This window comes from Herpailurus yagouaroundi, unplaced genomic scaffold, assembly GCF_014898765.1.
Source record: "Herpailurus yagouaroundi ecotype Mexico unplaced genomic scaffold, PumYag 166, whole genome shotgun sequence".
NCBI lineage: Eukaryota > Metazoa > Chordata > Mammalia > Carnivora > Felidae > Herpailurus > Herpailurus yagouaroundi.
This window is the reverse complement of record NW_024412407.1, coordinates 13,020,868-13,048,273: the sequence shown is the minus strand read 5'-3', so window position 1 is coordinate 13,048,273 and position 27,406 is coordinate 13,020,868. Positions and strand designations below refer to the sequence as shown.

At 38.0% G+C, this 27,406-nt stretch overlaps 1 protein-coding gene across 1 annotated transcript in view; it reads left to right on the top strand.

The window, feature by feature from the left end:
• The window catches only part of LOC121039022 (PDZ domain-containing RING finger protein 4-like), a 71,330-nt gene that overhangs the window by 43,050 nt on the left and 874 nt on the right, over window positions 1-27,406 (top strand). The window contains exon 4 of the mRNA XM_040489032.1: window positions 26,231-27,401. Coding sequence (XP_040344966.1) covers window positions 27,121-27,401 — 281 coding nt within the window. The 5' untranslated portion in view covers window positions 26,231-27,120. The remainder of the gene's footprint in view (window positions 1-26,230; window positions 27,402-27,406) is intronic.

Below are 27,406 nucleotides of genomic sequence, written 5' to 3'. Positions count from 1 at the left end.
ACAGATCCAGACAGTAACATTTAAGAATGATATGGACACATTGTTATGCATTTATTTCCAAATAAGTCCTTTATGCAAGAACACCTATCCTTGCTTAATAGTTTTAATTTGTTCCTGAAAATTTTTCTGCTAGGTGAAAATTTATTAAATGAAAAAACATCCTTGTCAATTCTAATGGGAAACATGAGCAGATATCCCATCCCACACAAGATACCCAAGCAGTTTTTATACATAGTATAATGTATCAAGTGAATGAAAACAAATTTACGTAAGTTATAAAAATTTTGAAGGTAAATAATACACTTAGTGCATAAAAGTTAAGGTAGCTGAGGTTTATTTTATTCACCAAAGAACTCTTGGCAGTGGTTTAAGGTTGGTGGAATTCATGGAAGAAGATTGCAAAGGAGTTATTCTTTGGAAGACGATAGAAACTCAGGTAGCTGACTTCTAGGCAGGTCTTCAATGTCAGTCCCATGTGCTTGATGATAACCCCAGGCTAAGCATGAGGGCTTTCTGAAATATATGGAAATAGGATGCAAACAGACTAACAAGTTGTAGAAGATGGTGTTTCTTCATCTCTCTTGCTGGTGTACATCTGCAAAGCAAAACATTTTAGGTTCATCCAAATATAACATACAATCCAAATTTGCTCCAAATGACAGTCATTGTTTCATATTAAATGGTGACCATAATATATTACAACATATTTAGTATATGTTTGAGAGAAAAAGAAAAGTATATAAGGAATCGTTATCCAAAAGGTGTTATAACTTTTCAAGAGCCATCAAGTGGGAAAAAAATGATGAACTTTACAGCCCTTATGTGAAATAAGTTTATATAATTTTACTATAATCAGAAGAAGCATGCTGCAATTCAGATGAGAGTTTATGGGGCTCAAATCACACTGTAACTGTGGCAATAATGAGAAATGGCTGATTTTAAAAATGTTTTATGTTATATACAGCAGGATGTCTGGAGAATTTTACATGGAGAGAGAGAGAGAGAGAGAAATCAAGACTATATGGTTTTTAGGGATGCCTGGGTGGCTCCGTTGATTAAGTGTCTGACTCTTGAGTTCAGCTCAGGTCAAGATATCATGGTTCATGACTTCAAGCCTTGTATCAGGCTCCATGCTGACAGTGCAGATTCTCTCTCTCTCTCCCTCTCTCTCTGCCCATCTTCAACTTGCTCCCTCTCTCTCTCTCAAAAATAAATGAATAATCTTTAAAAAAAAAAAAAAGACTATATGGTTTTAGCCTGAACAACTTGAAAGGGGACATTGAAGGTTGTGAGTAGAGCAGATTTAGGAGGGAAAACAAGGAACTCAGTTCTGATATGAGTTTGAAATATCCATTAGATATCCAACTGGAGATGTTGGAGATTGAGGGAGAGACAGCTTGGAGATGTAAATGTGGTAATCTTTGGCAGCTTCACAGACCTGGGGCACTCCACCACTGAAATCAGGAAGACAAGAAGGAACCAACATAGGAGATTGAGAGGGTGACTATCACAGAAGAAAGATTAGTGGGTTAGTATATACTCCTGGAAGCCAAGAAATAAATAAAGAAAAGGGGAAAATGATCCACTGAATCAAATGCTGCTGATAGGCCAAAAAAGGATGAGGAATGAGAATTGATCTTTGGATTTACCATCATGGAGGTCTTTGATGACCTTTGAAAGAACAGTTCCTATGGATATTAACAAAGTCTTATTAATTTATCTTCTTGGTAATTGAGTTGTGGTAAATTCAGTCTGTTCTTCTGAAGTATGATGAGTTAGCCTAATTATTTAACAATAGAATAAGCAAGATTATTTAAGTAATTTGAGATATCAAATTTTACTGCTTTAGCACCAATACTTGTTTTTACATTTTTTTAATGTTTATTTATTTTTGGAGAGAGAGACAGAACAGGAGCAGGGGAGGAGCAGAGAGAGAGGGAGACCCAGAATCCTAAGCAGACTCCAGGCCCTGAGCTGTCAGCACAGAGCCCGAGGTAGGGCTCAAACTCACGAGCAGTGAGATCGTGACCTGAGTCAAAGTTGGATGCTCAACCAACTGAGACACCCAGGCACCCCCTACCACCAATACTTAAATACAAGATTGTCTCTATTTCAATTAATCATTGTGCATCTCCTGTATCCATTGTTTACTTTTTAATATATAAAATTAAAAGAGGTACATGGTATCTTACCCTCAGAAGTTTTATAACAGAATGAGATATTTTATAATAATGAACAGTATAGAAGCAGACAGGTTTTGTTTCAAATCCCAGACTCAACCCTCTTCAAGAATTCATGTTATATTGCCAATATGTGAGTGTAAAATACTGGTGGTTCATGTGACCTAATTGTCAATTTTCTCATCTGGAATAAGTGAAAAAATGTATGTTAAAATATTTATCATGATGCTAGCATCTAACGAATGAAAAATGTTAGTATCATAACTTCCCGACAGCCTTTTAGTAACCAGTAATGATAATAATACATTCCATTATAAGATAGTTTTTAAAATAATAAAATACCATTAAAAAATAAAATTCAGATTTTTTCTTGCATTGACATTAGCATCATGAACTCTTAGCATAGTTATAGAAACATGCAATATTAGATCATGAATTTACCAAAGTATTTTACCTAGTTCTTTCTCATGATTAATACTTTACACATTCAAAGTTATCTATGTAACATAGCCTGAGTGGCTCAGTCGGTTGGGCATCCGACTCTTGATTTCCGCTCAGGTTATGATCTCATGGTTCATGATACTGAGCTTCATGTCAGGCTCCACAGTGAGCATGGAGCCTACTTGGGATTATCTCCCTCCCTCTTTCTCTGCCTCCCCCTCAAAATAAATAAATAAACATTAAAAAAAAAAAACAGTTATCGCTAGTTAATTTTACTCCAAAAACATTTTTAAATTATTTATGAAATAAATGAAACTGTTATTTATAAGGCTCGCTTTCCCATTGTGTAATTTCTTCAACTAGACTGAAACGCATATTCTTCTAAACTTTTCTTCACTCTGCTATTTTATATCTGATGGACATTCAAAATTTTATTTTCTGCTATATGATATATCATGGACACCAGGATGATTTTCTGGTTTTAAGAAACACTGTTGCCTCCTTTAACAAATTTTACAATTTTACAATTTTTTATCGTGCCCTGGTTTTTGTTTGTTTTTTTTTTTTTTTTTAGTAACCTGTGCTGCTGACAGAAATAGTAAAAGTTGATCTATAAAGTATCAGCAGGTTATACAGATTTGAACATGGAAAGAATCTTCAATTCTGACAGGAGTGATGACGTATGTGGTAGTCCTAATATAATTATACAGTGCACTAGAGGATTTTCTGTAAAGGGCCTATAGATAGTAAACAGTTTAGGCCTTGTGGTCCAAACAGTCTCTGTTGTCATTGCGAAAATAGCCATAGATAACATATAAACAAATGAGCAGAGTTTTATTCCAATAAAACTTTATTTATAAAATTGGTGGCCAGTCAGAGAGGGCATTAGGCCATAATTTGCCAACTCCTCTCTAGAGAACCAGATATTTAGCTATGCTATGACCTTCACATTAGACCGGGCTACTTTAGTGGCACATACTCTTTTAACATTAATAGGTTCAGAACTGGAAGAAGAACACAGAAGTTCATTCACTCATACCCTCAAAGTTCCTGCTATAGATGACCTCATGAGTGTGAAACTGTCTTATTAAAAGGTATTTTGGATTGTTTAGAAACTAATTTGGATATAATTCAAGAACTGTTTGTACATAAAAAACCTGTAGAGAGCAATATTTAAAGTTGTGCTTCGCAGGTAATTTTTGGTTCACCTCCTTATAAATCAGTATCTTTTATTTTCAAGTTTATTTTAAATAGAAAATACCTGTGATTTTTTTTATCAATTCAAGATGTATGTGGGGAAGGAAAGGTGACTTGCAAAATTTTTAAATTGCTGTGATGTGATTTATTTAAGGATGTTTGCAAGGTGATAAAAAACATAATTTTAAAATGGAATTTCAGAAATGGACAAAATAATGACTGTTTACAAATAAATTAGTCTATTAAAACATAGGAAACAATGACTTCTTTTATTTTTTATTTTTATTTTTTTTACTTCTAAGCAAAAAAAAATTATTATTTACTTATGTAATTTATTTTTTAGTATAGTTTATTGTCAAATTGGCTAACATAGAGTGTGTAAAGTGTGCTCTTAGTTTTGGGGGTAGATTCTCATGGTTCATCACTTACATACAACACCCAGTGCTCATCCCGACAAGTGCCCTCTTCAATGCCCATCACCCATTTCCTCTCTCTCCCACCAATCCATCCACCCTCAGTTTGTTCTCTGTATTTAAGAGTCTCTTATGGTTTGTCTCCCTCCCTCTCTGTTTGTAACTACTTTTTCCCCTTCCCTTCCCCCATGGTCTTCTGTTAAGTTTCACAAGATCCCCATACAAGTGAAAACATGATATCTGTCCTTCTCTGACTGACAGACTTCACTCAGCTTAATACCTTCCAGTCCCATCCACGTTGTTGCAAATGGCATTGACTCCTTTTAAAAAGTAAAGGGAATCAGTGTGGTCAGATATAGCAGGGGGAAAAGGTACAAAACCCATAGATCATGGGCAGAGAAAGGACGTTTCATACTGAATATGGAGAATAAAGCAAAGGAATGTAATTTCAAATAGATAATGACATTGATATTTTGTTTTTAATATCATCAGTTATAGAAATTTAAGTGCATTTTAATGCAAACTCAGAAGGTTATTGATTAGTGTTCACATCAGAATAATCCATTTGAGAAAAAAGAGGTAGTAAGATCTCCCTTTGAAAGGTTCTTTATTGTAAATATACTTCAGACAGTGTTTTTAGATTGGGCTCTAAACTCAGACTGAACACTGTCAACCATAATAAATGCAGAACAATTAAATTTGGGAAATTTTATGAGTCAATGGACCAAAAAAAACCCCTATACTATTAAAACCTCTCTAGTGGATTATTTTTCTGAATGCTAAGATATGTAAAATATGTTTATCCAAAAAGGCATAAAATGCATTTTTTAATTATTATTATTTTTTTATTTTGAAACAGAGACAGAGAGAGTGAGCAGGGGATGAACAGAGAGAATGGGAGAGAGAAAATCCCAAGCAAGCCCCATGCTATCAGCATGGAGCCCCATATGGGGCTTGAACCCACAAACCATGAGATCATGACCTGAGCCAAAAACTAAGAGTAGGACACTTAACCAACTGAGCCACACAGGGAATGAAGCCATGAACTGTGAGATCATGATTTGAGCCAAAACCATGAGTTGGACATAACCAACTGAGCCACCCAGGTACCCCAAAAATACATATTTTCATGTGACTATTTAGCCAATTTCTTTCTTTGATAAGTTTCCATAATCCATTTATATATTGAAAAAACTATGGAAACATTTGGGGGAAGTGCATATATACAATTTATCAGTTGAATAAGACCTATGGAGACTTAGACATCAAAGTTCATCAGAGAGCAGGCTTTACATATAAACGAGAACAGAATTTTTCATAAACCCAAGAGTTAATTGTCCTTTGATAATTTGCTGCATATAATTAAATAAAGTGGGATTACTCCTAGGTAGCAAGGAATGTTGACATCAAGTTTAGTCATAAATATTTTGTAGTAATTGTTATTTTATTACACATTATTTTTCATTTTCAAATTATATGGCAGTTTAAAATTTAGATAATGTCCTGGCAACTTTCTCAAGACTGCTGCTAACTTTGTTAGCATCTGTTCTAGAGATATGTGCCTATCAGGGATACAACTGGCTATCTGAGGTAATATAGTAAGTGTGGAGTCAAAGATGTACCAATGGTAGCATTTATTGGGTTAATGGGGGACAATTAAAATTGGAGGTGGAGAAAGACATAAATGGAAGTTAAATAAAAGATGAAAGACTATGGAAAAGATAGGATTCCATCCAAGACTGCTTCATTGTCTTTAACCCTTTGTTCCTATTTGCCTACATCAGTGAGTATGCAGACAGTAGGATTACACCAAATAAGTACAGGCATTAGAGTTGAAGGTTAAGGTCAAGAAGAAAAGAAGGAATCAATTTTATAAGCTATACTGGAGAACCCAAATCCTACCTACATAACCCTGGTATTTAAAAGTAGATGGAGGGGCGCCTGGGTGGCGCAGTCGGTTAAGCATCCGACTTCAGCCAGGTCACGATCTCGCGGTCCGTGAGTTCGAGCCCCGCATCAGGCTCTGGGCTGATGGCTCAGAGCCTGGAGCCTGTTTCCGATTCTGTGTCTCCCTCTCTCTCTGCCCCTCCCCCGTTCATGCTCTGTCTCTCTCTGTCCCAAAAATAAATAAAAACGTTGAAAAAAAAAATTTTTAAGTAGATGGAAAACGAATCCCTCTACTAAAATGTTGCTTATGAATTTCTTTTATTCATTCAACAAATATTTGTAGAGCATCTACCACATGCCAGATATTTTGGGCATCAGAGTTACAATAGTGAACAAAGCTAGACAGAAATCTCCACTTTCATGTAGGCTCTTGTAAAGTGAGTTGAATGAAGAAAATGTACACTTGGTGTAACAAAAGATTTTTTGAAGGTCAAGATTCTCATAGACCAAAACACAGATATTTTATTCAATAGAAGTCTATGTCCTTTATTTACTTTCTAAATGAAGCTGAATTTCTACAGGAAGAGTCAGAATGGCTGGCAGGAGAATTGCAGGCAACTTGTTTCAGTCCCTTAACCTTGGAGGTCCAGTTTGTTTCCTCACTGAAACTTTCTATCATATTGAGTTGACCGTTTTTCTACAAGCACTGATATTAGAGAGAGATCTGGATGTTTCTGTTCAAACATGCCTGAGGTTTTTAAAAAAATATTTATGGTGGAGTAAAAAAAAAGTTTTAACCATCCAGTTGACATTTATGTAGGGTCCACGCGTGTTATAAAGTTGATTGAAAATACAGTTATTTTGTGTTTAATCTCAAATTTGAAAAGATATTTAAGAAGCAAAAGGCAACGATTCTTAGGCTAACCTTTTCAAAACTAAGAAGAAAAACTGGATAGTTTAAATGTAGAAAAAAAAAAAAACAGTAATCCTCAAATTAGTTACCAAGGTTCATATTCTAGCCTGCAACTTGAGACAATGTATATAAGTCTGAGATTCAGTCTTTTCATCTGTACAGTGGTGATAAAAATGCCTGTTCTTCCTCCAGGAGTTGATGCGAGAGGAGATCAAAGACATAAAGGATGTGAATGTGTTTTATAAACACTAAAGTCCCAGAGAAATAAGAGGTATCATTGTTCTCAATGTATAAAATACTATTGAGTATAATGTAATGAGAGCAATTTATTCATTTCGAGTCAGGTATTAAATGTATTTCTTTTCTAAGCTTTTTTCACTTGCTCATTTCTTATTTCTTTTTATTTAAAAAATGTTTTTTACATTTATTTATTTTTTGAGAGACATAGAGAAACAGAGAACAAGTTGGGGAGGGTCAGAGAGAGAAGGAGACACAGAATCTGAAGCAAGTTCCAGGCTCCGAGCTGTCAGCACAGAGCTCAACATGGGGCTCAAACTCACAAACTGTGAGATCATGACCTGAGCCGAAGTCGGAGCTTAACCGAATGAGCCACCCAGGCACCCCAACTCATTTCTTATTTCTAATGTGACCCCTGTGTGGACAGAAGGAAAAAAAATAATAGCAAAATGATGTCAAATTAATGTTTGCTGTTCAGGCATATTTATTTATTTTTAACTGCCTTTTCTAATTCACTTTTAAGAAGACCTGGAGGACCATTTTCCCTGACTTTCAGGAAGACATCTTGTGCCAATGTCAAGCAGTAACACTTATCAAAATTCTCTTCACAGATCCTTTAGGATGTTTGGCTTAGCTTTGGGGTGAGCCAACTGCATTTTAATGGAATGATATTTAAACTTCATTTCAAAGTCCTAATTCTGAGAATTAAAGTAAATACTCTGGAAATCCTCTCATGTACTTTCTTCTTTATTTTTCTCCCTCATTTTTCTTTCTTTGTGTTTATAGCTGGCTTCCCCTTAATACTTCACACTTCACTTTTCCCTCCTGTGAATGACATTAGATGAACAGTAAGGACCTTTCTTTTATTCTTACAGATAAAATTTTTCACAATTAATTATAATTAAATAGATTCCCTGGAATGTATGAAAACCAATAGTTTACTACAGAAAGCTACTAAACAAAAATCCTCTTGTAGTTGAATAGTTTTCTGTGGACACTTGAGGAATCTGACAATCCACAGCTTAAACAAATTGACCATTTACATTGAAATTTCACTTTAAGAAAATGTACTTTACTGGTTAACAATAATGGTGGCTTCAGTATGTAATTGCTCAAAACTTTGTTTTTGTTAGCAATTTAATGTCTTGGAAACAGTATGCGATCCATGAGTTAGTTGAGGAAAATCCTTAAGTCTTGCTTCATTTTCTATTTTCTGTACCTTTTTTTTTTAATGACAAGCTTTTATTTTTCTGAAATGTGTTGTTAGCTCAACAAAATTATGAGGTAAAGTTACTCTTCAGTGAAGCCCAAAGGAACTCTCCAAAAGGAACCTCAGCCCCTCCTTGTGGTGTCTGTTCCATTTTGTTCAGAGAATCCGATTTGGTTAAGCCAACTCCCAATCCGCTCTGTGCCAGTGAAGTAATCTTATCCATCTGTAATATGGAATTGATAATAAAACCTACCTGTTACAATTGCCATAAACATTAAATGATTTGATAAGTGTAAAGCACTTAGGAAAAGCCTGGCACAGGGTAAGTGTCACCATCCGTTATCATAAGTAAGTGTTGGTACTAGGGCCCTTCAAACTGAGGCAACCAGCACTCCCTCTTCATGGCTTTCCAGCTGGCCTGCGCTAGCCAGAGGCACCCACTCTCCACTCTTCTAAGGTCCCTGCCCTCTGTTTTATTCTGCCAGAGACCTGATAGGCAATGACTAACATGATAAAGTGATTGCCCAGTGATAAAAGTGATTGATGAAAGCCAGCTGGAAAAGAGTGAGTGCTCTGGAGCCTAAGAACCCTGGGTTCAAATCCCAGGTTGCCACTTAAGAGCTATATGATTTGAGGTCAATTATGCTCTTTTAATTCCTTCAACTGAAAAATTAAGATAAGAAAAGGATTGTTATCACATACTGGGCATCCTATGGATTCCATCACAGAAGCTGAACCATCTTAAGGGACATAACACATTTATTATGGTGATTAGACCTTGTATGATTGGTCGGGCAGTCTGTTCAAGTGTGTTGCTCCTGTATCTGGAGTTGTGCCTAAAGTGGGCAAGGCCAGCAGCAAAGTGAAGATGGATGTGAAGTGTGGGGACCAAGGACAAATTGCAGCCTACAGAGATGAGCTGGAATCCATGAGGCCACACTGGGCCCTACTTCTGTCTTTCTCTAGCACTTGTATCCATGTCTCAGGATCTCTAAGCCTCCAACTTTGAAGATGCTGAGTGGTCGCTGCCATGCAGCTGTACATGAAACCAGCCCAGAACTGGAGATGCCGGTGGAGGCTCCAATGAGAGCTGCAGGAGCTGTTGGCCTTGAGCTGTTGTTGTGAACAAGCTGAGCCGGCAGAATCAGGACACCATGTGATCACCATCTGAGCCTACATGAAACTTCCCAGCGTAAATATGGCTGCCTTCCAAAGTTTGCACAAGTTACACTCGTGATCTGTCCTAATCCAAACCCATGCAGGGAAAAGAATTCTCAAAACATTAATCCAGCTTAGCTAAATTGACACTCTATAAAGCTACCACACTGGTATAACAGTGTCAAAGTCATATATACTCCATCTTAGAGGTGCATAAGATTATAGCTCCTCCATGTTCTACAACAGACCTCTTCTTGCTCCTGAGCCTGGATCCCACCCTGCTAAAAGGAGGAAGGACATAAGCTTATCAATTAAAAGTACTTTCCTTTGGTTTAGACTGCTTTGTTTTGTTTTGTTTTTTTTTTTTTTTGGAGGTGGGGGGTTCATAAAATCAATGTCTTTCACGTAAATGCTTAGCATTTAAAGGCTTCTTCATCAACCCATCCCCACCTAGAACTTGTTCCCTTCAATCTTCCTTTTAAGATGGCACCTCCATATATAGAGATCAAGTTTATAAGGCCAAGTGAAAATAGAGCAGGGTATAGGCCTCAGATTCATAGGTATCCACTGGGTATCTGCTGGTACCTGTCACTGAAATATGAGTCTGTAGAACTTGTGGCCAAATTTTAGCACAGTTAAGGCCTTGTAGGGAAACTAACTCATTCTGTTTTGTTGTTGTTGTTGTTGTTGTTGTTTTGTTTTGTTCTGTTTTGTTTTCCCTGGGTTGTCCCAGTTTTAAAACTGAAAGCACTCAGTCCCTGTCTGATTGGTCACCCTCAGCTTGATGTTCCTCCCTCTTGCTCAGCTCTTTTAAGTACTACAAATAGAACTATTCCTTCTTGGTCCAACTCACCCCATGTTTGGGCTGTCTGCCCTATAGTCTGTGTTTCAGGGCCACCTATCCCTCCTCCGTGGCAACCGTTATTATCTCTTTGCTCATCTAACTTTCTGTAACCTCCTACTCAGAGCACCTGACAACTTCTAAATCTATTTCATATACAGCATAGGTGCAGAGGAAAAATAGGGAGGTGATGTTGCTGTTTTAAGCCCTGAGCATTTCCAAGGAAGTTTGAAATTTTTCCCACTCAGTTTTTTCCTTAGATGACAAATTTTCCTCGGATGATAAACCACGTGGTAGGGCTTAAATGATGAAAGTCATATTTAGATTGGGACAAAATTACTTAATGTTTGTAAATATGCTTCTTTAGAAATATGACTTCTTGCTTCTCTTTTTCTCTCCTTGGGACATTTACTGGAGAGTTCTGTTGTTGCTCTGATAACAACAAAAACAACAAAGATAAATATATAGTAATCCTTGGAGTACCTGTTTGATAAGGAACACTTTTTGATAAGGGAGGCCTTTATAATAGTTCTTTTTAAATTACAATACATGCAAAACTGCACACTTTGCTAATGTATGACCATACCTCTTTGAGAATGATTTACTGTGGTCAAGCCCAGAGTTGGAGTGTCATCAGAGATAATGTAAAAGGGCCACATAAACTATTGTAAAAGAGAGGAAATTCTATTTTAGTAATAGCTTGCCTTTCTATGTGATTTTTCCCATTGTAAATGTGTCCACATTTCTTATCACGACTTAGTAATAACTAACATTTACATAAAAAAGAACAATAAACCAAATATTTTGCATATATACTACCTCATCTGATATCCCTCTCATAAACCTCTTTGTTACATATGAACAAACTAAGGCATGTGGAAGTGAAATGACCTGCTGAAGGACACACTTAAGGAGACGGCTGAACTGTGATTTAAAAATAGATGGCATAGGGGCGCCTGGGTGGCGCAGTCGGTTAAGCGTCCGACTTCAGCCAGGTCAGGATCTCGCGGTCCGGGAGTTCGAGCCCCGCGTCAGGCTCTGGGCTGATGGCTCGGAGCCTGGAGCCTGTTTCCGATTCTGTGTCTCCCTCTCTCTCTGCCCCTCCCCCGTTCATGCTCTGTCTCTCTCTGTCGCAAAAATAAATAAACGTTGAAAAAAAAATAAATAAAAATAAAAATAGATGGCATAGGGGCTGAATGGTGGCTTGCAAAAAATACATAGCCACATCCTAACACTCAGAACTTATGAATATAACCTTGCTTGAAAAAAGGGTTTTTGTAGAGGTACTGAAGTTAAAGATCTTGAGATGAGGGGAGGTAGGTGGGGGAATAGGCCGAATGGATGATGGGTATTAAGGAGGGCACTTGTGATGAGGACTGGGTGATGTATGTAAGTGATGAATCACTGGATTTTACTCCTCAAATTAATATTACATTATATGTTAACTAACTAGAATTTAAATAAAAACTTTATTTTTTTTTTAATGTTTAATGTTTATTTATTTTTGAGACAGCAAGAGCGAGAGACAGAGTGTGAGCGAGGGAGGGGCAGAGAGAGAGAGAGAGAGAGGGAGACACAGAATCTGAATCAGGCTCTAGGTTCCGAGCTGTCAGCATGGATCCCGATGCGAGGCTTGAACTCACAAACCATGAGATCATGACCTGAGCCAAAGTCGGATGCTTAACCAACTGAGCCACCCAGGAGCCCCTAAATAAAAACTTTAAACATAAAAAATACATTAAAATAAAGAACCAACTCTGATAGACAACATAACATTGAAAAAAATAATACAAATAATAACACAACCCATATAAATGATATTGATCAATGCTTTGAAAACCGCAATTATGTTCTGTACTACAATATTTGAGTTTGTTCAATATTTTATTATTAAAAAATGAAAAATTCTCTAGAAGTTCGGTCCAAAGTTATTTACTCCATAGAGAACTAAGTATTTGAAATATGTCCACCGTTCTGATCATTTCTAAATGTTCCACTTTACTTTGCTCATGTATTTCAAATAAATGATTTTCATAACACCACAAAAAAAACAAACGATCTTGAGATGAGATTATGTGGATTATCCAGGAGGACCCTAACTCCAATGACAAGTGTTCATATATGAGGCACACAGAGGAGAGAAAGATAAGAGGAAGAGGCAATGTGACCACGGAGACAGAGGTTGGAGTGATGCAGGCATAGCCCAGGATTGGCTGTAGTCACCCGATGCAGGAAGAGGCAAGGAAGAAATCTTCCTTAGAGGTTTCAGGGGGAGATGGTCCTGCCCACACTTTGATTTGAACTTCTGGGCTCCAGAACTGTGAGAGAATAAAATTCTTTTGTAAATCATCCAGTTTATGGTAATTTCCGGGGACAGTCCTAGGACACCAATGTAGGTGGTCTGGCTCTACAGTCTGTGTTCTCACTCCCTGAGCTATACTTAATTTGAACACCCACCACACTTGCCCAGGATATTTGCTTCTCCATTGTCCACAATCACTATTGCAAACATTCTCCTTTCTCCTCAAACTGGTGTATACCTGCACCCTTCCTCGTCCTTACTCGCATTAGATTACATTGCTGAATATTTTATTTAGAAAACATGCAATTAGAGGCAACTGGGTGGCTCAGTATGTTAAGCATCGAACTGTTGATTTTGGCTCAGGTCAATCTCAAGATTTAGTTGGTGAGATCAAGCCCCGAATAGTAGGGAGCTTATTTGGAATTTTCTCTCTCCTCTCTCTCTGCCCCTTCCCTGCTTGCACACAGTGTCTCTCTCCCAAAATAAATAAATAAGTTTTTTTTTTTAAAGAAAACAAACAATGAAATAGGAGCCCCTTTATTGTTCCATTTCCAAATTTACCAATTTGTGTAGTATCACATTTTGGAAAATTTTCCTTTGTTATTCTAATAGCTCTCTGCTTCTATCCAAGCACTTGCACTCTTGATGTTCTCTTGAAGGTCCTCACTTACCTTCCCAAATTCTTTACTATTGTATTATCTATTGCTATGTAACAAATCACTCCCAAACTTGACAGCTTAACAGCATGCATTTATTATCTCACAGTTTCTATGCATTGGATATCCAGGCATGTGCCAACTGGGTCTCTGCTTCAGGGTTTTTCCCAAAGCTGTAATCTAGGTGTTACCCAGAATTGAGGGCTCATCTGAAGACTCAAATGGAAAAGGATGTGTTTCCAAGGTCACTTTTTCCAAGATCCTGCTATAGGCAGAAATGAGTTCCTTTAGGGCCGTCAGACTACAAGACTCAGTTCCTTGCTGACTCTTGGACAGAATCCATCCTCAGACCCCCGCCACATGGATCTCCCCAATATGGCAATTGCTCTATCAAAGCCAGAGAGAGAGAGAGAGTCTGCTAGCAAAACAGAAGTCACGATGTTATGTAACGTAATCATGTAAATGACAACCCATCACCTTGATCTCATTCTGTTGCTTAGAAGCAATTCTCTAGGACAGCCAGCAGTCAAGGGCATGAATACACACTCCTTTGGTGCTTTCTCTTTCCTACGTTATCACATTCTCTGTCTCTAAAGGATCATACTAATTGATATGCAAACATGCTTTAGATTATATAATGTTTGAGGGGCACCTGGGTGGCTCAGTTGGTTAAGCTCCCAACTCTTGATTTCAGCTCTGGGCATGATCTCATGAACTGTGTGATCAAGCCCTGCATTGGGCTTCGTGTTGAGCATGGAGCCTGCTTGGGATTCTGTCTCTCCCTCTCTCTGCCCCTCCCCCATTCACTCACACTCTCTTTCTCCCTCTCTTTCTTTCAAAATAAATAAACATTAAAAAAAAAGATGATCTAATTTTGAAGCCAAACCTATGAATCCACATATCCTTCCAGTGACCACACAATTTATAATTTAAAAATTTTATACTTATCACTTTTTATATCTTGTTTAACAAATTTTAGCCTATTCCAATATAATGAGATGTTCTGTTTTTTCCTAAGATCTTTATTGTTTTATCTTTTATATGTAAAATACCTATTTTTTTACCTTTTGAACACTTTCACACTTGAAACATTGTGTATTGTATGAGATACAGATCATGATATTGTGCCATATTCCTAACAAACAGACCCAGAATGATCTAATAAGAAAGACCACTCTTTCACATTGTACGGTAGTGTAAACTTTGTGATAAATCATGTGACTATATATGTCTAGGTTGATTAGGTTCTTTCTTATTGTATAGTCTACATAAAATTTTGAATAAAAAATAAACTTATAAAAATAATTCTTACATTCTCAAAGGTAATGTTTTTCCACAATAGGGAATATGAAATCCACTAATGAACACACAGACGTAGTAGAGAGAGAGACCTTCACACATACAAATACACACAGGTATCTATACTCTCGATCACAAATTAACCTTTGTTAATTATTAGGTAAATACTGTTCCTTGTTGCTCCTTTATTTAGCATGTCTTTGACTCAATGAAATTAACCTGTTGTTTGTTTATTCCTTAATTGTTTCTTGTCTCTCCTGTAAATGCTCTTTGCTCATTTCTTTGTTGGGATTTTAATATTTGTCCTACAGATATAAACTGCACACTTAATACTTACTTTTGCTTTTATTTTATCATTAATATACAAAAGTCTTAAAAGTAACGTAGCCAAACCTACTGTAATTTTCCTCTAGTTTCTTCAGATTGGTTTCCAGAAATTTCAATACTTAATCATTTAATATATGTGGGACTTAACCAAGCAAAAGGAGATTGGTCAAAATTGAGATGGATTTTGCTCCAAATATGTAAGTGATTTTCCTAACATCACTTCCTGAACACACACATACCTTGGAGCTATTGAGGATTTGGTTCCAGACCACTACAATCAAGTGAATATCACAATAAAGCCAGTCAAATAATTTTTTTGGTTTTCCGGTGCATATAAAAGTTATGTTTACAACATTCTGCAGTCTATTAAGTGTGCAATAGCAATGTGCCTAAAAATGTGCATTCTTTAATTAAAATACTTCATTGCAAAAAATATTAATCATCATCTGAGCTTTCAGTGAGTCATAATCGCTGATCACAGATCACCATAACAAATATAATAATAATTAAAAAGTTTGAAATGTGGGAGAATTATCACAATGTGACACAGAGCCATGAAGTGAGTACATGCCGTTGGAAAAATGGCACCAATAAACTTTCTCAATGCAGGATTGCCACAAACCTGCAATAAATGGAAAACATACTATCTGTGAAGCACAATTAAATCAGGTATGACAATAATCTACTTCTTTCCCAATATCTGTACTGGACACTAGGGCTAGATAACTTAGGAAGTCTTGGGTCAGGGTGAACTCTTACAGTATTTGTGTGGAAGCCAATTCTCCACCTTGTCTATCCTCTCTCCTTTTACTCTTCCCCCCCACCCCAAATTCCCCAGGTTCTGCCCTGGAGCTTGGAAGCTTAGGGCATCTCCACAGCCCACAGTGATGTTCTGTATGTCTGTGTTCTGTCTTTCTCTCTCAGCTTCTCTTAACGTTTTATGTATGCCTTTTATTTAGCTATACTACCCATAGTAGAAAAGTCAACAGAGAGAAATGATTTATATAATTTTTGTGCACCACTACAAGTATGCACTCAGGAACACACTCTACTTTTATTATTTAGGAACTCTCTCTGGCTATGAAAAATAGGACTGATAAATAGCTGTAGAAACTATCCTCTTATAGCAAATGTTCAGCTGACTTAATAGAGGACAAAGCCAGGTAAAGAGCTTTGCTTTTCTTGGTTTTAATTTAAGTATGGATTAAATCAATCAATTTAATACCTAAATGTCTCTACAGTCATTGTATGAATCTACTGGAAGTAGGTATAATTAATGCAGTCATCTTTGGGAAATATGCTTTGGTGATATGTAGGCATGCAAATTGAATTAGAACTACTATGAAAAGATTAAAAGAGAAGTTGTTAAATGGATACGCATGAAGTAAGGCCTCCCTGTGTTTTTTTTTTTTTTAATTTTTTTTTTTAAATTCTTTTTTTTTTTTTTCAACGTTTATTTATTTTTGGGACAGGGAGAGACAGAGCATGAACGGGGGAGGGGCAGAGAGAGAGGGAAACACAGAATCGGAAACAGGCTCCAGGCTCCGAGCCATCAGCCCAGAGCCCGACGCGGGGCTCGAACTCACGGACCGCGAGATCGTGACCTGGCTGAAGTCGGACGCTTAACCGACTGCGCCACCCAGGCGCCCCAACCTCCCTGTGTTTTTATGTTTTCTTTTTCCTCCTGTCCCATCTCCCCTCCCTCTCCCTTCGCTTCTATTCCCCTTCCTTTAATTACTTCTCTCTCATACCTTTCTTCTCTTCTGTTTTCATTGGAAACAGAGATTTGAATTAATCATAAACCTGGATTCATGATACACCATCATCATTATCTGTGCAATTTTTTGGGTTTTTTTTTCTCCTCCTCGTTTTTGTTTCTGTTGTTTTTATTCCCATTCCCCACTATCATTTCTTTCCTTCCTTAGTCACCTGCTCTAATGCATTTAATGTGTGTTTTTGGATATAAAGGTATCCTTGAAAAATGTGCGTAGTTATTTTATGAATGTATCTGGTTTTAATTTATAAAAAATGGTATTCTGCTATAGATATAGTATTTTTTAGCATTTATTTATTTTTGAGAGACAGAGCGCAAGTGGAGGAGGGGCAAAGAGAGAGGGAAACAGAATCAGAGGCAGGCTCCAGCCTCTGAGTTGTCAGCACAGAGCCTGATGCGGGACTCCAACCCACGAACTGTGAGGTCATGACCTGAGCTGAAGTCAGAGGCTTAACCCACTGAGACACCCAGGTGCCCCTCTTATGGTTAGTTTTTTAACTCAATATGTGACTTTGCACTCAGCTGTATGCTATAGGTATATGTAGATAATTGCTTTTGGTCACTGCATAGCCCATAGGCTATTTCTTCTTCTTCTTTTTTTTCTTAATGTTTATTTATTTATTTAGAGAGAAAAGGGGGCAGGGAGGGAGAGAGAGAGAGAGAGAGAGAGAGAGAGAGAGAGAGAGAATCCCAAGCAGATTCTGAACTCTCAGAGCGGAACCCAACATGGGGCTCGAACCCAGGAAACATGAGATCACGCCCTGAGCTGAAACCAAGAGGCAGAGGCTTAACTGCCTGAGCTACCCAGGTGCCCCAGCCCATAAACTATTTCTATCCCACTTTTTCATCTCTCTCCTAGAGATGATCACCTATGTTTCCCATAACTCCCTGGTCCCCAGACAAAGCTGCACTATACCCACAGTATCAACTCATGGAAGACGCTCCCAGGAGAGGTTTGCCAGGGCATAAGTGCTGCCAGATTGTTCTCCAGATTTGTTGGCTTTTATTTCTAGTATTTTGCAAAAGATGCACATTAATTTGAAAATCTTGTAATGTGCCAACATTCAGAGGCAGGTTAAGTTTTATAAATGAGAAAAGTCAAAAAGAAATCTAATGTTTAAGTCACTTCTAAAAACAACACTCTTTTAGGCTAACTGAAAAACATCATTTTTGAGAAATGGTGCATGAAGCATATAGTTTTATCCACATTTATTGATTTGGGTAAGATTTTAGGAAGAACATTTTGCATGAATTATATTTCATAGCATTTTAACAGGGATTATGATTTATAGAATAACCAAAAATTTATGACTATTACATTTTACATTTACAAATGCCCCAACATAAATTAAGTTTCCCCAGAGAAAATTACAAGAGCTGCCATTTATTAAATACCTCCTCTGTGTCAGAGGAATAAGCACTATTTTATTATTCTTCACATAATCATTGTGTAATAGTCAGTATTTTGCTCATTTTAGAGGTACAGAAATTAATATTCAGAAAGGTTAAGTCATTTCCCACAAGATTGCGTAGCTGGTATATATAAAGGAGCTAGAATTCAGGTCAAGGACTACATTAACTACAAAGACTTAATCTTCACCAGGGACTTAAAAAAAAAAAAAAAGTGGTGTAGTGAAGACCATAAAGACAATTTGGTTTAGTGGTTTAGAACAGAGTCTGTAAGGGGCACCTGGGTGGCTCCTTTGGTTAAGCGTCTGACTCTTGGTTTTGGCTCAGGTTATGATCTCCTGGTTCCTGGGTTAGAGCCCTCTGTTGGGCTCCGCACTGACAGTAAGGAGTCTGCTTGGGATTGTCTCTTCCCCTCTCTCTCTGCCCCTCCCCTGCTCGCACTTGCACAGTCTCTCTCACCTTCTCTCTCTCTCTCTCAAAATAAATAAAAGTTTTCTCTCAAACACTAAAAAAAAAAAAAAAAAAAAAAAAAAGAACAGAGTCTGTAAAGCCTGATGTCCAAGTATAAGTCCCAGTGTTTCCACTTAAGAACTCCAAAACCTAGAGAAGTCACTCAAACTCTCTAGGTCTCAGTTTCCTTATCTGTAAAACAAAGAGGATGAGAATAACGATACCTACCCCCTAGAGTTGTTCTGACTTGTAAATGACTAAGATACCTTTAAAGCTTAGAACAGCTTCTGGAACATAGTAAACAGTCAGTTAATTATAATCTGTTCTTTTTCCAAAGAGGACTGTACTTTTGTTCAGATATTTATGTCAGAACCCTCTTCACCCAGGGGAGGCTTATACATCCCCTGCTCCAGGTGTGGGTCCTCGACAGTCTGAGTCAACCAGCGTAATGATATGACCTTTTCTGGTGACTGGTTCTGTAATGCTCAATCGCGCAATTATGGACAATGAGAGTCAAGAATTTGCGGGGGAGGGTGGGGAGATGGATTCTGGAGAAGTTCTATGCTTGCTTTTCTGGGAAAAACTACCTCCTTGACCACTCAGCATGTATGAGGAAGCACAGAATACTGAAAGTTACTGGCAACCATCCTTCAGCCATGAGGAGAACCAGCCCTAAAGGCCAGCGAGGGTCATAAAAGGGCACAACCTGAGTCACTGAGGGCATCCTGAAGCCACTGGATGAACCAAAACCTAACCCAGCTCTAGACTCCAACCTACTTTTTATAAAATTTTTAAAATATTTATTTATTTATTTTTGAGAGAATGAGAAACGCAGTGGTAGAAGGGCAGAGAGAGAGAGAGAGAGAGAGAGAGGACAGAGAATCTCAAGCAGGCTCTGCAGCTGTCAGTGCAGAGCCTGACGTGGGGCTAGAACTCACCCACTGTGGGATCATGACCTGTAGATTCCAACCTATTGTTTAGATCAGCATGAGTTGAATTTTTGGTGGGGTGGGCTGTTGATAATTATAGTCATGTGTCTGTAAGCAGATCATGAATAAATGTCATCCCTTTTTCTAGCTCTGAGATTTTAATGAATGGGTGAATGAACTACTTTGTTTTTTTTCTGAGTTTCTTGAGGGAGAATTCAGTTGCCACAGGAAAATCAGGTCTAGTTGGAGTGATAGATGCTAAAATGTTTTCCTAGGAAAGTTTGAATGTATGAGAAAGATTCCTGGAAACAGAAGAGGATTACACAGGAGTGCACCGTGAGAGCAGCTGAAAACAGGGTTAAAAAGATAAGCAAGTATGATCAAAATTTTTTAGAAAAGAAACGAACTGAGTCAGAAAAGATTGAGGGAAAATAGTGAATCCAAAGGGCTTATAACTTGGATGGTGATTATGGATCTGATGGGAGCAAGCAACATGGAGCTAGGAGGGGGGCAAGAAGTACATGAGTGGAATTAATCAACCTCTCTATTACAATCAGAAACTTGGTGTGCAGTCGTGGGACAACTCTGCAAATGAATACTTTAATTATAACCTTAACTATGAACCAAAATTGCACATAATTTAAACTATCATATTTATTTAACATTAAAGAAACATTTGCTGAATACTACATGGTGAATACAACATTGTGTAGAAAATTGTTCTTCATAAAAAGTACAGTTTTAGCAGAACACATATCAAATAAAGGCAAATGATATCACAAAACCGGTGAGCAAGATTTGCAGCATAGATAAAAGTTTGCTCTTGGGGGTTTCAATAATCCAGATAGAAAACTCCAGAAGGAAGAAAGTGGTTTCCTTAGCTCATGGTCAAAGTTGCTTTCAGTGGTACACTCTCCTCTCTAGGCACATAACAAGAAATATATATTTATTTAATAGATGTGGTAGAATATATACAAAACAAAGACTCATTTGTGCTCTTCTCAAAACAAGATGGTGACAATTGATAACCTCTTACAAAGAATAACATATGTTCTTCTTTCCTCAGCTTTCAAAGATAGATGATCATAAACAGAACTTAACAATGTTATACAGGCTGATAAAAAATAGAATTCTTAATATGTATAGACTCATATGTTACAAAAAAGCTCAAGTATTGTGATAAAAATGTGAAGAATAATCCCAGGAAGAAATACATGTGGTCAATTAACATTCAATTCCACTGGCAAACAAAGAAGTGCAAATTAAAATAACATGATGGGATCTTTTTGTTTGGAGGGAGAACATTCAGTGTGGTGGGGCATGTACTCACACGCTGCTCTCTATGTGTAATTCGATAAAATAGTTCTGGAGTGCAATAATGAGGGCAAAAACATATATAATACTAACTATGCTTCAAGGTTCTATGTTACATTTATTAACCCAATCTCACAACAATCCAATGAGGTAGGAGTAATTAGTATTCTCCTTATTGTTATTTGCTTAGAATTTAAACTTCCTTCATATATTATGCTGTAGTATATGATCACATTTATTGTACTATAATTATAAATGGTTACTAAAACATTCAAAACATACTACAGATATTTGGACCGGTAATGTGTTGGCTTTCACTATGCCACAAGTTGATTTAATGAACTTACTGTGTTCAAAATTTTGTTTAAATCTCTGGAATTTTTGAGAAACATCCAGAAGATAGTAAAATATTCATTGAAGTAAACACAAAATAAGGTTTCAACAAAAATGCATTGTGATTGATATATTAAGCCAGGACTCAAGGAATTGAGGTAATTAGTCTATCATAGAGAAAACTCTCAGTTATTTGAGATCATTTATACAGACAAAATAATCTAAAAATACAACCCCATTGGCATTTCAAGGAACAATTTATAGGGTCGATATTCTCATTCATATCAATTATTCAAAGACTTCTAATAAATATGATGCTAGAATTTTCCTCCTTGGAGAAAGGCAGAAAAGCAGTGGTAGCCTTTAAACAATGGAAATCAAACAGACGTAATTTATAGCTTCCATTCACATATCAGTTTTGATAGTACTTTTTATCCTAAAATGATTCTGTAGTAGATAGGGGGGAAGACAAGTTCTTACAGTACAGTATTTAACAGTGAGAGCTCTTTAAAGAGGCAGATTTTGGTTTCATCCCAGGTTCTGTCACTTTCAATTTGTGTAAACTTGGGCAAATTGTGGGGATAATAAGAGTATCTAACCAAAATGACCACTGGAGAGTTGAATGAAATTGCACATGTGACGAGCATACTGCTGTGTCTATCACAGAATGAAGAGTTATTACATAACAGCTATTACAGTTGTTCTTGATACCTTCCTTCTTTGTTAGTGACTGTGATCCACAAAAATATGGCCCAAAATCAAGCTTAATTAGATGCAGGATTTAATATGCCTTCCTGTACAAAGCATCTCTCACAACAGGCCTCTCACACAGGATAATGTTACCCTCAGTAATGTCTCAGGGACTTTAGAAAACCAGTCCATAGTTGATTTGGAAGTTGCCATAATTTTTAACTCAATATCTCGCTTTAACTTGGTTTTCCTCAAAGTCTTCCTTGTGCTTTGTCTGACAATTCATTCCTACAGAGACTGTATAATTACTGTATTTGGGGGTACATAACAGTTTCACTCGTATTTTTCTTAAAAATGACATTTGGTACTGTCATGATAAACCTTCTAAGTCTTCATTTTGCCCAAAGATCATTAAAAAGCAAAATAATAGCAAATAACTCCTAATGGATTACATGTCAACAAACAGGGGTTATTAAGGATGGACATTGCTTTGTGTTCTCTGGGTTTAACTGTGTATTTTCCCAAGAGTAAAAATCATAACCAAAAGGGTTCTTTTCTGGCATAATGTTATCAGTTTATCTTTAAAAATCTTGTTTCAATAAGCTTTCAAATATAGTTGACCCTTGAATAACATGGGTTTGAATTGCATGGGTCCACTTATATGTGCAGGACTGTAAATGTATTTTCTATTCCTTATGATTTTCTTAATAACATCTTCTTTTCTCTAGCTTACTTATTACAAGAACACCATATATGAAATCTGTGTTAATTAACTGTTTATTTTACTGGTAAAGCTTCCTGTCAACAGTAGGCTATTAGTTAAGTTATTTGGAGTCAGGGGCACTTGGGTGGCTCAGTCGGTTGGGTGCCCAACTTTGGCTCAGGTCATGGATCTCACAGTTGGTGGGTTTGAGCCCCGCATAGGGCTCTGTGCTGACAGCTCAGAGCCTGGAGCCTGCTTCAGATTCTGTGTCTCCTCCTCTCTCTGCCCTTCCCATGCTCATGCTCTGTCTCTGTCAGTCTCTCAATAATAAATAAACATTAAAAAATTAAAAAAAATTGATTTGGAGTCAAAAGTTGCATATGGCTTTTCAACTGTATGGGGGTTGGAGCCCCTAACTCCTATGTTGTTTAAGGGTCACCTTAGCATCTTTTATGTTTTTCATCAATTTCAGAGATTTTAGGGGGTGCCTGAGTGGCTCAATCAGTTAAGCATCTGACTTTGGCTAAGGTCATGATTTCACAGTTCATAGGTTTGAGCTCCACGTGGGGCTCTGTGCTGACAGCTCAGAGCCTGGAGTCTGCTTCAGCTTCTGTGTCTCCCTCTCTTTCTGCCCCTCCCCTGCTCATGCTCTGTCTTGCTCTCTCTGAAAAATAAATAAAAACATTACTGCTTTTTAATTTCAGAATATTTAAATATTGCCAAGTTGATCTTATGATCTCATGCTTTATGAACACATTTATTTATGCTACTGCTTTCAGTTCCGATCCTACATGATGACACAAAAAAATATCATGATAAGAACAAAAATAAATGTTAACTTCAGTAACACAGATAAATGTATTCCACTGACACTATTTTGACCTGAATTAGCTGGGTATTTTTGCTTCTTCTACCAGAGTAATCTTATTTCACCACAGCTTAAATTTAGGTCACTTTGGAAAAATACATAGGATTAAGATTATCATCCTAATGCATGAAAAATGACCAGGATTCAGGGAAAATGATATATAAATGATGAGATTTCAAGTTCTAATAATAGAAGATTTAAAAATTACTCTCATGTTAAAAGCCCCAATTTATGCTATATGAACATGTATGAAATAATAAGTGATGCACAAATTTCTTTGGATTTCTTCAGAATTTCTCCAAATTTCTTCCTGATTTTATGATTCTTCGTCAAAGACATGAGACAACATGAATAAATTATGAATGAGTTTCTATAAAGTATTATCTATGGATGGGGTGGGAAAAAATGATCTCTTTCTCCTTTTTCACCTCTCTAATTACAATTTCTGAGTCTTAGAATATAGTATGTCAATATTAGATCTGTTAGCATTTGATAGTCAGTAGCTTTAAGATTCTCTATTCATCTTGGAAGTAGGGATGACTCAGAGGTAGGTTGGAACCTTGCCTCCTCTCACTGGAAACACCCAGAGGTATATTCTAGTTTCCTTATTGCTGGGAATTGGCCCACGGAATATAGCAAGTTAATTTTTTATCTGTTTTCATGAATATATAACAGTGGATTGAAGCAAAAACTTGTTCCTACATTGAAAATATCAAGTACTGACCACTTGTAGATATTTTGAGTTACGCCATGGTCGTTGGCTTGAAGATGAACTAAGATTATTAACTGTCCTTCTCTTATCTCTGGGTTGGCATGTATTCTCAGGTCCAGTTTGAATCAAAGGTGACAGGCCTGGTCTGGGCCCCAACTTTCAGGACGGCTAGAAGTTGGCCTTGCCCAACAAGAAAGAAGACAGTGGTCTGCCTTTCAGCTTTTCCTCATGTTGCTGTTCAGCCTGCAACTTTCACTAACCAGAGACTCTTAAAAGGAGCTATCATCAGTGAAAACAAGGATATGCCCTAGTTAATGATACAAGGTGTTAATTTGTCTCATCTGCCAAAAGACATTTAAATGTTACTCGATCTGTTTTTGCTGAAATATTTGGGCATATTTCAAACTTATTCCGAATGCTTTTTTGCTTATCTAAGCTAATTACCTCAATCCATGTACCTAGCTATCACAATTTTCCAAGATACCACAGTTTTTCTAATATATAGAGTACCTTTTAAAGTCTGGGAATTGAAATCATACTGTTTGGCTCAAGCGATATCACAAATTTATCATGCACATACATTTTCAGATGGGGAGAGTCCAAGAGTTTCACTTGGGTATGACAATTCCCTTAGCGTTTGACTCCTGTAATGTTTCTCCTGGTACTTCGCTATTTTGGAAGTGCTGAAGCTTGCATTTTCTCCTGTGAAAGATTTTCCTAAGCTCCCTTCTGGCCTACTTCATTACTTGGCCTCACTTCGCATGTTCTAATTTTTAAACTTGTTATTCTCTGTGGACAGGGTTTTTGACATCCATCTTTTCTTTAACAATCAAAATGTTACACATTCTGCAATTACTCATACCGTACTCTGCTCATGTTCCTTACTTTTGCTACAAGAGTTGCATGGGTGGACCAAGGACATCATATAACTATTGCTTTATTTTAGTCTTTTCAAGTAACTGCAAGTCTCATTTTCCTAATACCTCAATAAAATATTTTGGATTCCATCTTTTTACCCTCTGTAAAATGTTCTCACTGCCATTATGTTTATTGTGAAACAATCAGTGTCAAGGCCTAGCTATAAAATCATAGCTAAAAGTCATAGCTTTTACAATAACTAAAAAAAAAAAAAAAAAAAAAAAAAAAAGATGAAACCGATTCCTCCTGTCCAGAATTATTTGATTAAATTCTGCAACATTCTGCTTTACATGGGCTCTACAATTTACAAAAATATGTTCACGGTGTTAATGTTAAATTATTTCTTTTTTCTTCAGGAATTTATTGTTTGCTTATTTACCTGGCAAAAGATTGGCCGAAGGGGAGGTGGAAATTTGGAGCATTGTGGCAAATGCTATTATATCTGTATGTATAAAATGTGAAACACAGCCTCTTATTTTCTAAACACGTTTAAAAGCCTATCAAATATCTGGCAAGCCACTCCAGGATCCCCACTCATTATTGAACTGCTCTAATAAAATCTCATCTTTCAACCAGAAAGAAGGCTCAGAAGGTTCTCAGTAGCCTCTACAATTAGCCTTTTGCTAATTCTTCAGTGAGCGCCAAGGATTTAAAGCACAAAACCTGGAGTCTTTTTCATGTGTTTCAATGGATGCCTTTGGTGCTATACAAAGATACACAGCTTTCAGGAAACAACACTCAGCTGGCAGTGAGGAATCATCAATGATTAATTTAGAAAGCCCATCCCTAGCATGTGGAAGTAGCTTCAGGATAATGGCAATAAGTGGTGTGTATCCAGGGGATGGGGTTGCTTTGCAGACTTAAGGTTCAGAAGGTGGTGAAAGAAGGTGAGTAAGGAGGGCTTGGGGGATCCCCTTACTGTACGTTTTTAGGAGGGCCTGGCATGCTACATACTTTGATCTTTTGCTGCATAGTTTTGATCTAAACTGTGTACTCAGGGTAAATAAGATATGATTTGTTATTTCACGGCTTCCCTTCATAATCCTTTCCTTTAATTCTCCTTTCCAGGTGCCCAGATGATCACATTCCCATTCCCACTGGTCAAATACCTGTGGAATTAGAAGATGGATGGCGTGGTGATTGAATCTGGAGTCAGGCTGCTTAGTAACAGAATCCTGGCCTCCTCACACGGTTGGAGGCCTTGAATGGCCCTGCACGTTCTAGGAGGGAGGTGTCTTAGGGGGAGCACCTGGCCTTTTCCCCATCTTGGCTGTCAGTCATCATCCCGCCTCGCTACACTCACCTTATTTCTGGATCCTGATTTGAGAAGCCTGGCTCTTGTAGACACCTCAGAGTGACTTCCTAAGGTCGCAGCCACTTATCTGGTGATTTTGTAGTTGGCTGATATGAAAGAACAGAAGTGCATGTATTTCAAACACATTTATTGAAGATCCACTGGATGCGGGGCGATGAGAATTCCGCGGAAAACCGACGGACAAAAATCCTGCTCCCCCGAGAGTTCACATTCTGGTGGAATTAAAAGTTGCCTCGCAACATCTGCGCTGTGCTCATTATCAGCTCTGCCTGAGGACTGCTTGAAGTTCACTGTTCAGGCAAAGGAAACACAGCTTTCCCAAGGGCCATTGTAAGCTGGCCTCAGCTCTGGGCGGACAAAATTTGAAAGAATATAAATTGCAGAGCCGCGAACGAGGCGGGGGTGGGGGGTCACTGAGGTGGCGTCTATTAGCGTCAATACGGCGGAGTCAGGAGACCCTGCCAGAGCCTGAAAACTTCAAGCCAAACAAACTCAGGGATCACAACCCCCCACCCTTCTCCTCTTGCCCTCCGACTAGCCGCGGCCCCTGCCGCGGGAAAGCCGTCCCAGGGGTAGGCCGGAGGAGACAGGGGGCTTGGAGAAAGTGGACTCCGATTCGTTCCCCCTTCTCCCCCTCCCGATCATGGGCTTTGCCCTGGAGCGCTTCGCCGAAGCGGTGGACCCGGATTTCGAGTGCAAGCTGTGCGGCCAGGTGCTGGAGGAGCCCCTGTGCACGCCGTGCGGACACGTCTTCTGCGCCAGCTGCCTGCTGCCCTGGGTGGAGCGGCGGCGCCGGTGCCCGCTGCAGTGCCAGCCCCTGGCGCCGGGCAAGCTGTGCCGGGTGCTGCCTCTGCGCAGCCTCATCCAGAAGCTGCGCATCCAGTGCGACTACCGCGCCCGCGGCTGCGGCCGCTCGGTCCCGCTGCGCG